The sequence below is a fragment of the Poecilia reticulata genome, linkage group LG8 (assembly GCF_000633615.1).
Source record: "Poecilia reticulata strain Guanapo linkage group LG8, Guppy_female_1.0+MT, whole genome shotgun sequence".
In the NCBI taxonomy this organism is placed as follows: Eukaryota; Metazoa; Chordata; class Actinopteri; order Cyprinodontiformes; family Poeciliidae; genus Poecilia; species Poecilia reticulata.
In genome coordinates, this window is record NC_024338.1 from 22,101,315 (window position 1) to 22,115,862 (window position 14,548).

At 40.8% G+C, this 14,548-nt stretch overlaps 1 protein-coding gene across 2 annotated transcripts; it reads right to left on the reverse strand.

Moving 5' to 3' along the window:
* Positions 1 to 1,090: 1,090 nt before the first annotated feature.
* Positions 1,091 to 14,120, reverse strand: LOC103469302 (transportin-2). Of its 2 annotated transcripts, XM_008416900.1 has the most exons (25): positions 14,035 to 14,120; positions 12,919 to 13,018; positions 12,068 to 12,143; positions 11,321 to 11,470; positions 10,983 to 11,089; positions 10,599 to 10,732; positions 10,244 to 10,325; positions 10,031 to 10,153; positions 9,817 to 9,935; positions 9,225 to 9,285; positions 8,903 to 9,077; positions 8,508 to 8,660; positions 7,274 to 7,499; positions 6,927 to 7,098; positions 6,046 to 6,132; positions 5,778 to 5,885; positions 5,533 to 5,691; positions 5,369 to 5,456; positions 5,135 to 5,233; positions 4,725 to 4,820; positions 4,558 to 4,633; positions 4,378 to 4,477; positions 4,211 to 4,285; positions 3,532 to 3,667; positions 1,091 to 3,312 (listed from the first exon to the last, which is right to left on the reverse strand). In XM_008416900.1, exons 2-24 carry the CDS (start codon positions 13,015 to 13,017, stop codon positions 3,560 to 3,562), a joined length of 2,673 nt encoding a protein of 890 aa, XP_008415122.1. In that variant the 5' UTR covers position 13,018; positions 14,035 to 14,120; the 3' UTR covers positions 1,091 to 3,312; positions 3,532 to 3,559. The 2 variants fall into 2 exon arrangements, with proteins under 2 accessions (XP_008415122.1, XP_017161915.1); XM_017306426.1 differs by lacking the exons at positions 11,321 to 11,470; positions 12,068 to 12,143; positions 12,919 to 13,018; positions 14,035 to 14,120 and having other exon boundaries at positions 10,599 to 10,758; positions 10,983 to 11,075.
* Positions 14,121 to 14,548: the final 428 nt, after the last annotated feature.

The following is a 14,548-nucleotide window of genomic DNA, read 5'->3' on the forward strand; positions in this document are numbered from 1 at the left end:
ATCCCACCTGCACCACAGGTCAGCAAAAAAGAAATTAAATTCATTTGCCAAGCTTTAGAATAGAAAAAGGTTGATTTGTTTTCCACATTTCCCCCTCAAATTATCTCCTGGCGTTGACTTGCCTTCAGCCCACATCAAATGTAACATAATCAGATGATAAGCTGTAAAACAAAAGAAAGCTTCTCTTTAAATAAAAAGAAAAAAAACTTTTGAAATCCAAAAAAATAAAAAGAAATTGTGCACAATAGCACAATATATAAAACAAATCAAAATAAATAAAAAAAAAAAACTATCATGAACCGTAAACAAAAACAAGGGAAAAAAAATTAAGTGGAAAAACAGAACATACATTGGAGTTTACTTTTGTTTTTTTTAATAACCGAATTAAACATTCTACTGTATTCGGCACAATTTCACTTGTGAGCGCTTGTCAATGCTTCCTTTTGCACCTCCAAATGAGCCGTGGTCTCACTGTGGTGCTGCAGAAAGTGGTTTCAGATCCTAAACAGTCATATCAGTAACAAAAAAAAAATAATCTGTCACATTTGTGGAAGGGAAAAAAAAAACAAAATAAAAAAAAAAAATCACATTAACCTACAAAATGCATAATCCATCAACAGAAGCTGGCATCTCTTTATTCAATCAGGCAGGAATAGATTTCTTTTTATGAAAACACCTTCATCTTTGGAGTTTTTTTTAAGCAACCTGACAACCAAAATCACTTTCTGACTGGCAACCAAATGCATCTGGAGGATACATGAAAGCAGGCATGAGTCAGACTGTACTCCCTAGAACAATTTCAGAGAAGGGCTGGTGCAAAATTTTGTCTAAGAAGTACTTCTGTAAACACCAACAGGCAAAGATCCACACACACACACCTCCAATGTAACCATCAACTATGGACAAGAACTTAAAAAATATAACCAACACTCCCACGGATAAGGTAACCAGTGTAATCTAAGAATTAAAATGACGCCCAGCATTCCCAGACGTAGCCTACACAGTATCAACAGGAGAACATATGGCAACAATCACTAGTTTGATAGGAAGCAGGAGCAGTACCATGTAAGTCCAGCAGCCAGGCTAGAAAACTGCTAAAACTCTAATGTTTAAGATCAGGGATGCCTCAAACATTAATAACCAAGAATAGAGATGCACTGAGAAAGGAAAAAAAAAAAAAAAAAGTTAAATCTTGGATATCTGCTATTTTCCCGGTCAGTGAATGTCCCATGTGCAATACTCTTAAGTGAAGATTACTCATAGCCAATTTCTGTATCAATAATGTTTCAGTTGAATTTAGAGGAGGCTTTGCAACCTATTAAAACATATTTGGGGGGGTTTAAGCTGCAAGAAAGAAAGATTTGATTTTTTACTACATATGTTCACAACCTTTTAGAAACCTTAAAGTTAACATGTCTAATTAAAGTTTCTTGGTCTCCTTTACCGCAAAGCGCCACATAGTGGCAGTGCAGCTCTCCCAGTGTGGACAATTCATCTTTCAAGAGCCACAAAGAAGCAAAAACAGGATTAATATTCTGATGTGAAATTATTTTATTATTTTTATTTAACTCAAGGCTACCACCCCATAAGAGGTTGCAGTAAAAACTTTACATCTCTTTTAGTGACCAAAGCTAAAAACAAAATAGCATAAATAGAGCCTTGCTTGCGTTTCCAAACACAGTAAGGTCTGCCAAGGCCTTAAGGATCTACATTCTTTAGGGAATACACAAGGAGACACTTGTTTCAGCAATGCTGACTGCCGACATACAATCTTTGCATTAAAGTGGCAAATCTAGCACATATGGCAAGAACCCTCCTCTTCTCACACTACAAATAACAGCTAATAATGAGACTGGAATAAAAAAAAAAAGTGACATTATTTATTTTTACTTTGTATTAATGGGTTTTAAACCCGAAATCAGAATCAGCTAAAACTAGTACTGGTGGCTGAAAGATATATAAAAAAAAAAAACAACTGAGATCGGAAATTGGCCACAAAAATCTGATCAGTGCATCTCTAACCCTGAAGTGTGAAGAGAGAGGCAGAAACCATTTCCGATGCATTAATAGGTGCAGTGCCTTCTTCCTATGATCCTATTCATCCCCGTTTAGGAGTTATGAATCTATGGCCTCGCTTAAGTCTTACTCTTAACTTTATTATCATTTTGCTTACAGCAGTCCTAAAAGTCACTTATCCAGAGAAGCTAACAACTTCAGTATCTTATCACTGTATGTCTTACAATAGAAATTATATTTCATCGGAACAGGAAAAAAAAAAAAAGTGCATTTATACCAGTAGGAACTCATTCTTGGTGATTTCTCTCGGCGAGTCCGTTTCTTTAAATATCCTAACAACAAAGCCACAGCAGCGAATGCGATTCTTGATCTGCTTACAGTATTGGCAATCTTGATGCATCAAACATGAACTTATTTTCTGAATCTATCTATAGCTGGTCTTAACGCAAACAACCTCGGTTAAAACTATAGGGGGCGATGATTAGAATGATCAGAGGGGGACACATGAACCAAAGCGGCAGACGGCCCGAAAACTGACAATTAATGCTACAAATAAACGAGACATTCACGTGAACATGCAACTTAAAGCCTAGGTTATGTGGATTATAGTATGCTGGAACTGGGTTGACGTAAACCTTAACTGCTTCTGCTGACGGGAAAGAAATAAAGTCCTACACTTTGAAAGGAAATCTACAGATCAGACGGAAATGTACATATGAACAGAGATGCGCATTTGTGTGAGTGTGCATATAGAAAGGTGTATGCAATTCTCTTGGAAAAGGTGCAAAGGTTCTGTGCACATCGTTACAAAGTAAAAGCATCCGTTTTCTGTTTTAACAGCTACATGTGAGCGTCCTACATGCTTTGTAGTATTTGCTGGTTCGGATAATTACTTTTTGTACCTATCTGCCCACCCCCCTCCCCTTCCAGACGTCACTAACTTGTATGAACAATCCAATCGTGAAGACGGGGGGGGGTCTGAACTCTGCCCCCCCACCCTAACCCCGCTGTGTTGCCCTCACCTACCTGAAGATCCCTGGATTGCGGTTGGCGAAAGTCACTTTAGAGTTTCTAGCAGTGAGGCATTTATTACGAGAGGTATACATATATCCCTGGTTTACCCTCCCTCAGCTACCGCCCTCATCCCACCCTCCCTCAGAGACAAACAGGGCGCAGGGGAAAAGGAGGCCATCCGCAGACTGGAGGATCGGGGCCAGTCGCATCCCTCCAGCTCCACTTTCTCCCCATGATTTGGGCAGTGCAATGAGTTCCCCTGTTACCCTCCCCTTCATGAACCTGGAAGAAAAAAAAAAAAAAAAGAAAAAAGAAAAAATAAGTCATTTTACGGGAAACTTCACTGGTCAGAAACACCTACACTGGTGAAAAGTGGGATTCTGGATCAGAATAATGAAATTGGGAACAAAATGTATCATTAGTTCTCAATGAGCTGGGTGTTTCATCACATCCAGAGGCCTTCGACTTGGAGGAAACGACCTTTCGAAGGAAAGGACTTACTTGACAGGTCAGTGGAACAAGGGTTGGATTAGACACCGTAGCAGGCCGATAGTCGCTCTTTCAACAGAGGGGGGAACTGCTCAGAGAACTGCTGCCAGTTCTCTTCCCCCACCTGGTCCTTGAAGCCATGTAGGATCTGGAGAGAAAAACAAAAAACATCCAAGTTCTTTAACACGCTTTCATAGTTGAATCTGCACTGGAAGGCTAATGGGCGAACATTTATATGAGGTGATGTTGAACAGAACCAGAATGGGGGGAAAAAAAGAAGATTAAAATTGGATTTGGTATGTGGAAACCCCCCCCAAAAAACCCAACTTATTTTTAAGTCATATCATACAAAGATACATCTGGTGTAGGTTTTAAGGGCAATTAGAAACAGAACCCTCATAATAAATTTTGCTGGACAATAAGTTGTAATGGTAATTATTGCAATAAGCGACAATATTGTTGTTCAAAAAGTTATTTATCGATTATGGCGTAATAACACAAGTTTGCCCTCTCAAAGACCAATAAACGTTGAGAGGGTTTTGTGAAAGAGGTTTGAACCACACTTCTCAGAATCATAATCCTCCGCACCTTGAAATCAGATTTCGAATGTCTGATGAATAATGATCATCACAGTGTGGTGAGCAAAGACCGAGCAGGGGAAGATGAGGATTACTCCTCATCTGTCACTTACCTTATAAAACATATCTCGCAGGTCGTCCTTTGGGCTGACCCATGAAGCCACAGCGTCACAGAAGAAAATAAAGTCCTGCAGAGATGAGATTTGTTCTCTCAGCACACCAACATGGAACCGTCGTGGTTTTATAATCCGACATGTTTAGCAGAAATAAATCACTTCACCTGTACAACTCCTGCAGGATTGACACCAATCATAACGCAGATTCCCCGAAAAGCCGAGTCCTTCTCCTCGTTGTCTCTAATATTTCTCAATGACGTGCACCTTTTATTAAAAAAAGAAGAACCTCAAGATATATGCTTTAAAACCATTTTCAAAAATAGAAGCTTTTACAAGTGACGCACCAGGGTCTGATGAAATGCTGCAGCTGTGGGGCCACTTCCTGAGGGCAGACGAACCCGAGTCTGCCGATCGTAATGGCTGCAGATGTGAAAACGCAACAAAAACGCTTCAGGTCATCTGTGGGTCTGTCAAGAGCACAACTCGTGTGTATCGGTGATCGTGTGTGTACCTGTGTTTTCCAGCAGAGTTTTGGGTGTGTTGGGTCTGTTGATGATCTCCACCAGATGAGGGAGCACCATGCCGACGTAAGGCTGCATCTCTGCACCTACACAGACGAGGAAAAACAAGGGAAGACAAGTGAAGCAAAAAAAATAAAAAATACTGCAACAACAGATATAAGATACTGATATTCATATCCTATAGATACATATGTAAGTATAAATACATAAGACAAAACAGCAACACAGTTTCCAAACAAGAAGCATTTATCTACCCTAAACTAAAATTCAGTATCTGGATCAGAAAATGTTTTGGGAACAAAATGTATCATCGTGTATCAATGAGCTGGGTGTTTCATCATGTCCAGATACTGAATTAAAAACAGAAATAAGTCATTTAAACCAGGAGCAGCTCTCTTACCCATTTGCATAGAGATCTCCCCGATGGCCCAGGTGGCGTTGTTACACACAGAGATAAACTCTGGGTTCAGGTTGAGCCCCAGGATGGGCATAAACTCAGCTGGAAGGAGGAAAAGCACACAATGCTTGCAAAAAGATAATGCTACTTATTTTCAGGCTTAATTAGTTAAAAACGAGTCATGTACGACAAGAGCAGATACAAATTTATTTCTAAGTGACATTTAAAGTGACTTACCAATGCAGGGCTTCACATGGAGGAAGCACGCCTTGGTTAGATCCCCCAGCAGGGCGAAGGAGCTTTGCCTCACTTCTGGCATGGTGTCCTGTGAAAGAACCAGAAAAATCTTAAGTAAAAAAAACATATCCACAAAAGTGAAGAGTCAAAAATTCTGTTCACACCTGCATGCACTGAAAAAGAAGGGTCATTATGTTCGATCGAGCCACTAGCTGCTCCACGTGGCCACCGAGCCCCTCGGCAAGCCCACTCAGCAGATCCAAGGCCACGATCATAAAATCCTTGTCTGGAGCCTCGTACTGGTCAGGATGCTGGTTGTACATCTGGACAGAGAGGAGAGGGAGAAAGTTTCACGTGCGTGGAAACTCTTAAGAAGAAAAATATTTGGAGAGTGTGTTCAGGTTCTCACCATGGCCTGAGCAAGCGTCTTCTGGACCAACGTGACGCAGCGCTGATAAACAGGCTCACAATACGGCAGGAAGCCGCTTTGAAGCGCTGTCGCTACGGACGACAGACACTGGAAGAAAAACAAAAATGTTTAGGGGTTTGCTTAAACATGGTAGCTAGAAAACTCAGGTTAAATTTATGATTTTGGTCATTTTAAAAAATAAAAAAATAAATAAAAAGTACTTGTTTGCTTTGGATGAGAAAATATATTTTACCTAAAAGAAACTCACCTCTAATAATGGGAAAAGATCCTTGTCTTCATCTTTTAGCTGATTCCACTTTGCTATTAAAGGGGGCATCAGCTTCTGAATGTACTCCTAGAAAACATGCCTCTGATTAGTGATGAGTAAATAAAGCAGAGACAAAAAAATCTAAGTCTTACAGCCCTTCTATTATAAGCATTAAAACTACATGGACCCACCATTGAAGGTCTATTAACACATCAGCCTACAGTAAGTTTAGCATGTCTACACAAGATGCATTTGCTTCGATGGTTTAGAGCCAAATTTTCCTATTAGATTCTGAACTACTTCCTCCACCAAAGAATCTGCAGCAAATTAATTACTTTTATGCATTATAGATTTTTTTTTAAAGGGGAAAAAAAGCAGATTAGCTGGAAACCAGTATTGGTCCAGAAAGGCATAATCAGCGCATTTTTAATTAGCAAATTTCAGTGTTTTCAAGACTGTTTAAAAACTGCCTGGCAACTAAAGAGTCATGAACTTTATAATAACTGGATCAATTTTTATGAATCATTCAGTCTTTCACCATGTGAAGATCACTTTAAATGAGTAATTTGAAGAAATTAGTAAAACAGAATTTTGTATTTTCAAATCCTTTAGTTTTTTTTTCCTGGATTAGAATACTGCTCAAGTAGTTATGTCCTAGTTTGTTTTTCCGTTGGAATTGCAATTTAAATTTCCTCCAACAAGACACGCCTTCAATGGCAACACTGACGAAACACTTGCAAATTCTCAGACAAGAGTCAGTCTATTATTCTCTGCTCTATGCAAATCTAAACATCATCTCAAATGGACTTAAATCACAAAACTAAGGTCATAGACGCAAGAAAGAACTGAATTAAAGAGGGGAAAAAAAAGACGACACTTACAGGTTGATTAAGATGGTGACCCACTGAATCTGCCAAAGTCCCGATAGCATCGTAGAGGATGAGGAGATTCTTGTGCTGGTACTTCCCGAAGGCAAACACCAGCGTGTCCAGGATGAAGCTCAGGTAGGGGACCAGTTCTGTGCATGCCTCCTCCTCCAGGGTGGCAAAGGAGCTGAAAACCCAAGACGGAAATTTTTATTTTTCTCAATCTGGGTGTAATTCATAAAGTTTAACACAAGCAGAACATGCGTCAGAGAAGGGGAAAAAAAGTGTATCATAGTTAATCAATGCATAGAAATTATCATGTCCACATAAAGAGGAGCCAGGAGGAGAGGAAAGCTGCTCACCTGCAGGCGGCCTCCTGCACCCTCTTGTTGCTGTCCAAGATGCGCTTCAGGAGCTCCGTCATGAGGGGCTTGAGGTAGGAGTCTGGGGGCTGGGAGACCACCCAATGCGCGTAGCGACTCAAGGTCCAGCAGGCGATCGAGCGCACCAGGGCCTTCTTGTCGCTCAGACTCTGGATGAGGTGAGGGATGAGCTCAGGCAGGTAGGGCACCATGCCCTGCATGCAACCTGGGGTGGGAGGAGAGCCAGAAGAATAGGAGAAAATTTATTTTGACAATCTGACAATAAACAGAGCGAATTGAATGATAGCGGCTGCAAAAGTAACAGTGATTTCTTCATGAGCTGTTCTAGATGTCTATAAACATTTAAAGACAGAAGGCAGCCCTCGCTGGTTAGACGAGAAGAGAAATCACCTGGAGAGCAAAATCAGACAACTTCAACACTTCCCTGTACAGGATTAGCATTTCTGATGTCAAAACTTCAGCATGGCTAAAGCACTGCTGGGCCAAGTCTGTGAGCAAATGCTCCACTGCACCAACTAGAGTCATTAATTATTCAGTATCTGGATCAGAACATGTTTTGGGAACAAAATGTATCATTTTGTTTCAATGAGCTGGGTGTTTCATCATGTCCAGGTACTGATGAGTTAAAAATAAACGGTCACCATGCAGAAATTCAACATTTCATTCAATATTTTTTTTTGATAGCTGAACACACCATGGCCAACAGCTACGAATTGGGAGCTGAATTTGTTGACAGCTTTATGAAAATCTCAGAGTTCAAAGGGCAATCATTTAAATTCTCCAGGAAATACATACATATACGGCTGTTAAGGTAAAGCTAGCCACACTGACCACTAAATTTATTCAAAATTTAATTTAAAAAAAAGACTCAACTACTACTTGTCTTCATTTTAAAAACATTTTACAGCAGTTAAACAGCATCACATAAATGGTGAAAAAAAGTTTTATGCAGCTTTTAGATTTACTAAAGAAAAATATACGTGATTGGAAATCAACCTCAAAAATTCAGAGTGGTGCATCTTTGAACACATAAATATAGATGTGAAGTTTGACACATCGATGTATGTGTTTAACTTTAGCAAGATTTAGCAAACTGATTAAAAACAACAAATCCCATTCCATAGATTTTCTCCCAAACACCACAAAACAATACAATCTGGCCTGCATGTGAATTAAATGCCGCAGCAACAGAAGGACATTCTGCTAATCTGACCTTCAGCTATGGCTCCAAGCACCAGGATGCCAGACTCCTTGACGACCCAGTCCGGGTGGAAGAGCAACCCTTTCAGAAGCGGCAGAAGGTGGGGCAGCAGCTCGTCACGGAACACGTTGGCCAGAACGTCGAGCGCTGCAGCTGAACACTTTCCTATTATTTCAAAAAACAAAAGGAGGAAGGGAAAAAAAAAAAAAAAAACATCACCTGATTATTTAAATATACAGACAAATTAACAAGGCAGGTTTCAGTTTCCATATCTGAAAATCAATTAGGTGGGTTCAGAAATAAATCGCTTACTTTTAACTAAAATTGTAATGAGGACCAGACTTACAGCCTGAAAAACACACACACATCCTTTTTTGACCCCAGTAACTAAATTTCTCATTACTTACGCAGGTTCCAGTCAGTCAGCGCATCGTCGTCATCGTCATCATCCTCATCTTCGATATCTTCGTCCTCTTCGCCCTCCCCTCCTTCATGCTGCAAGGTGACGGTGCGCGACTTGTGGAAGCGGGGCTTGATGTCCTGCTCGCTGTCCGGCACCGCCTCGTCTTCCTCCACATCTCCCTAAAAAACCAGGAAGTACCGCCTCAGCACCAAGCTGCTCCGTCATAACGAGCTCTTTGCAGTAAATTCAATCATGAATGCCTCAGGCGCGTCAGCAAGTGTGCAAGACACCTTCAGCATCTGCAAAGTACCAAATACTGCTCTTACCTTCAATAGTATGATGTCGATCTCTGAATACTTCATCCCGTTTACTAGAACAGGGGTCAGTCTAAAGAGGGAGAAGAATGAATTGGTAACAATGCCTTGTTAAAGTGTTCACACCCCTTGTACTTGTTCATATTTTGAGAGTCTATTCAAAACTTCAAAGCATTTGGTTGGGACTTTAGTTGACGGATCAATATAAAGTAGAGAAAGGGGGACGTTGCAGCAGAAAGCCTTTATCAATTGGATTTGACTAGGCCGTCCTAAACCAAACATGCTTCGTCCTGAAGGATGTGAATGATATCAAGCTTCATCTATTGACTCTGACCAGTTTCCAATTGCATGAAGAAGTTAAGCAACTTCTTAGCCTAACATTGCTGCTGGCACCATGTGACTGAATGCGTTTTGTGTGCAAGTAGAATTGGTCAACTCTGAACCACTTTCATATCACTTCTGCAACAAACACACAACCACCCTTTCAGAACCTACAGGACGATCCGAAGAAATCCTGGATCAGGTGATGTTTGAATGATTGAAGTTATTCCCCAAATTCAACAGTAAACCACCAAACTACACTAACAGTGCAAAAGTTACTCACTGCACCAGATGTCCAGACAGCGCCTCCTTACAAATGGGTTGCTCTGCTAAAGTCAACCAGAACTCGCAGGCTTCCAGAGCCACGTTCTCATCAGGATCCTGAGTCCGCTGCAGCATATACTGTAGGAGACGGAGAAAACAGAGTTCATTGGAGGCCCAGTATGAACAAAACTTTCCCTCAGCTTCTCTAAAGCCGCCTGCTGGCCTGAACTCACCTGAATGATGCTGTGCATGTGGGGGATTAGACGATCGATGCGGACTTCCAGCAACATGACCAGTGCTCGGCACACGTTCTTACGGACCTCGGAGTCTTCATCTGCTGCCAGCACAAACAGACTCTGAATGAGAGAGGAAGGGAAGCAATGTTAAGGATGCAAACCGTTTTAAAATGCATGCACCGATTTAATGACCGTCACAAGCCAACTAACCTCTATAAAGGTGTCAATGTTGTCCATGAGCGCCTGTGCTCTCCCGATGATGAACTGGTTCACGCAGGCAATAGCGTGGGACCTGCAAGGAAAATCAGTTCATCAGCATGGAAGAGAGATTTTTTTTAAACAAATATAACCTTTTTCTGCACTGAATAAATGTTTTCCCTCGTTTAAAACATTCTCAAAGTAAAAAAAAAAAAAAAAAACTGCTTTAAAAGGGAAACCACGCTGCTGACAGATGGCCAGTTCTGATCACAGTAAGATGTCAGGAATTACTTTAGAAGCTGCAAAAACCATCTACGTCTCCAACTGCATGAGACACACAAGTAGCATTTCCTGCTCTCTCCTGTACCTAATCTTTGGACTGCAATGCTTGAAGAACTGAAGAAATTTAGGTATCATAACGTTGAGGGGCCTGTTCAAAGCGTCGCTGTCCAGCAGCTCCGACGAGTCCTCGCAGATCTTCTGCAATGCCCCGAACGAGCCCTGAGACACGGACATACACAGAAAGGCTGTCAAATCAAACGCAAACATAGACGGAGACACAGAGGAGAGAACGAGACGAAATCAGAAGATCGACGTAGAGAAATGGGGATTAAAAGTACTGCACACATTTCAACTTTCAATCCAAGCTTTAAACTATTCACAAGTTGGTCTAAAGAAGTATAGCTAGCCATCAGGAAGTAGATTTTGTCTAAAATAGAGTTATAAAAGTCGCAGCTCTGTAGGTACTGACCTCACAAGTGTTGTAATCCTCCGAGTCGAGCAAGTTGCAGAGCTGTGGGAGCAGCTCCGGCCATGATTGCAGTTCTCCTTTGGAGGCGATCGTAGTGATGAGGATGCCTGGCAGAGCAGAGGAGGCAGAGATTATACAACAGCCTCCACTCACGTTTAAAAATCAAACATACGGTCAGTTTTTGCAGGTGTTCTGGATCAGACAGTATGAATACAAAGACCTTCACGGGTACTCAGAGGTTTAAAATGCATCATCTCCAGAAAGTAACAGAAATAACGAGAACAGCTCATTAGCTTCATTCATTTATTTAGGGGAAAATAAAAATAAAAAAAACTCACCAATTGTGGCCCGGATAAGCGGCGACGGATCGCCGATGCTGTTGAGGCATTCCCGCTTGATGAAATCGGAAACTCCTGAAGGAAAGTTCTGGTAGTGGGCCTTAACATTGTTCTTCAGTATCAAACCACTCAAAGAGCGAGTCGGCTCATCTGAGCAGAGAAGAAATAAAGACATTGGCGTACGAATCGGGTGAGAGGAATACATGAAAGAAAAAAGTCACTTTTAAAGAGTTTACTGATTTGCATTTTAACATCATAAGAATTAAGGGCATAAAAAGACAGACATAAGAATATGGTGCGTGTTACGCAGGCATGTGGTTTCAGATCAGACAGTATGAATACAAAAACCATCAGTGGAGGTCAGGTGGTTTTTATGCATCATTTCCGATCCACATGTACAATCAGGCTAGCGACCGAGTCATCTTGATTTGATTTATTCTCTGCCGAAGTTACAGATTCAGCCGATTTAGTTATTTTCTGTCTTTGTATACATTCTAATGAAAGGAACATCCAAGCTAAACACTTGTAGTTCAAGTGTAGGCACAGAATGACTTAGAACTGCGTCAGCATACTTCAGACCTGTTGACATTCCCACGTGTATAAGAATGTCCCCAAACATGATTAGTGAAGCAAGGAAGACATGTTGACAGCTTGTAAAAATCATGTATGAATTAATAAAACATGACATAAGTTCATCTTCAAATTCCTAGAGAAGTGTTTGTATTCAACCAAACGCCATATGCTTACCTTCAGTTTTCAGTCTTGTGAGGACAAAGATGAGATAGTTGTTGAAATCGGGGAACTGATTGAGTTGTTCAAGTTTCTAGTAAAGCAGTTAAGGACAATGTTATTCACCAAAATCAGACGAAACACTTTGAGGAACTGTTTAAAGTTTAGAAGCTCAAACTTTGTTAAAGTACTTGCTTTACACATGTCAAATTAGCTCAATATTGAATTCAACAACCACCATTAATCCTTAGCATCAATTTTACAAAAAGGACACACTCGATTACAGATGCAGACAAATCTGGTGATGGCTGGTTTACATTTGGCTCCAGACGGACATTGTAACTACTTTAATTTCCCTTTAGGATTAATAAAGTATTTTTGAACTTACGGAGTTCATTTGACAAGGAGAGTTTAATTTCTAAAAAGCAGCATTTGCAGGTTTATGGCTGTATGCAGACACAGATCTAACCAAACAATCTATTGCCAAAATCAATCAGCAATGATTTTTAAAGATGCTCTATCATTATCAAAATGCATCACAAAATAGTATGTCTATCTTTAGAACTTTTTGATAATCTCAGCGACAAGGGATGAATCTACAGTAATTAAAGGAATACACATGGACCCTCTGGTCTTAGTAATGCTACCAACATTTATAGCTAATGCAAGAATGCCAAATTCAATTGTGAGATCAGTGTTAATTTTTAGAAGAACGTTCATGGGGTTCCCAATGGTCACAAAAAATTGCAGAAACACTATAGAACATTTTAAAACCTTTTTTTTTAGTGCTGAAAGAGAAATCAGAATCTGCTCAAATCTGTATTGGAAACTGATGGGTTACCCCTTAAAATTACACTGCAGCAGGATACTTGTTGGACTGCTCTTTGTGTGACAGTGTTGGGCGACTGGGAGTCTTTAAGCAGCTGGAGGACCTGCTGGAGTCCCTGTTCATCTGGCTGCCACTCCATCCTGTTGACACAGAAACAGCTACACTTCAACATGTGTGGCGAGATGCACGCAACACGCAGAATATGGTGAAGGCATGTGGTTTCAGATCAGACAGTATGAATACAAAAACCATCAGTGGAGGTCAGGTGGTTTGAATGCATCATTTCCGATCCACATGTATAGTCAGGCTAGCAACAAGCTACAATCTACAGGCACCAACGCAGCGCTGGCTCAAGTAGGAACAAATCCTGTCTGCTAGCAAATGGGTTTTAAGTAGAACATGTTTGCGGCACAAAAACAAAGCCATTAAACCACACGACCAGCTAAAATCTCCGTGACCCGGCTTAACCACCTCGTGTTAATCCTATCCCCGCCCCCACGCCACCCGGTCCGCCAGTCCACACAGCTGGTCTCAATATTTTTGCCCAAATTTCAACGCGGAGGTTGCCAGCGGGTGGGCCAAAGACACGCGGGTCATCGGAGGAGACGCGTGCGAAGAAAAGTTATAAGGAAACAAATGCGCTACGACCGGGGACTACCGCGATGCGACCACCAAAAAGAATATAATGGCGCGTTATCCCGACTGAATAATACACTGGCAGTTTAGCATGTGGCATGTTTTAATTGATCTACTTAATACAGCAGACCTGATGCTGCAAAAGTTGCCCTTCTACTTCAGGCCTACATGGTGAGGTAGTTCCCCCGGGTGTACTCACAATGTGCCCCGGGTTGAAACTAATAACTCCCCCGACTGTAACACAAACAGACCCGATCTATAATTATTCTGAGAACCAGAAGTGTCTAACATGTTTAACGTTACACGCTACTGACACAAATTCAGTAGTAATTTTAAAAATTAGCTGAACACGTTTTCCCGGCTACCGTTAGCCGCTAAGCTGCTAATGCTAAAACTACTAGCCGTGCTAACGTCGACATTCATTTTGATCGTTGCTTCATCAACATGTCTTCTAAAGTGTAGTGCGAACGACGTAATGACATACTTTGTTGAAAATAAGCCCCTCTGAAACTGTACCTACAATATTGATTGGAAAGTTGTATAATCAGTGCTGGGCCGCCCGTCTTCTGCTTCGTATCAGTTCAAATGAGCACGCCGACTTAAATTGACCTACAGAGGCTTCCGTTAAGCACAGGATTTCAGATAGTTAAGGTCACGCGAGATTATGTGTAAAACTTGTGCTAATAAAATAGTCTTCCCATTTTTGTAATCTTTTTCTCACAAAAAAGCTGAAACGTCTCTTCATTATTTAGTGTCATTACTGATGTTATTTGGCTAATAAATGTATTTTAGGTGATTGAGACATTTTAGATTTTTGTTGTGCAATAACGGTATCTTCCAAATGTCTCAACTTCTTCCTTGAAGGAATACTTTGTTTTTAAGTATCTAGAGGTAGTCTAGTGTACTTCAGAGAGATGGTTGTGACATGACTTATTACATCTAAGTATGTCAGATCATCAACCACTTTTGTGTATAACCCAACAAAGAACAAAATATAATTTTCTAATTAATTTATTAAGGGGGAAAGCTATCTA

What these genes read in the sequence shown, in the direction of transcription:
- LOC103469302 (XM_008416900.1), bottom strand. Translation starts at nt 13,017, where the DNA reads ATGGAGTGGCAGCCAGATGAACAGGGACTCCAGCAGGTCCTCCAGCTG. An exon ending in CACAAAGAGCAGTCCAACAA is followed by an intron (nt 12,144 to 12,918) that starts GTATCCTGCTGC and finishes CTGCTTTACTAG; the next exon opens with AAACTTGAACAACTCAATCA. An exon ending in TGCGAGATATGTTTTATAAG is followed by an intron (nt 3,668 to 4,210) that starts GTAAGTGACAGA and finishes TTTTCTCTCCAG; the next exon opens with ATCCTACATGGCTTCAAGGA.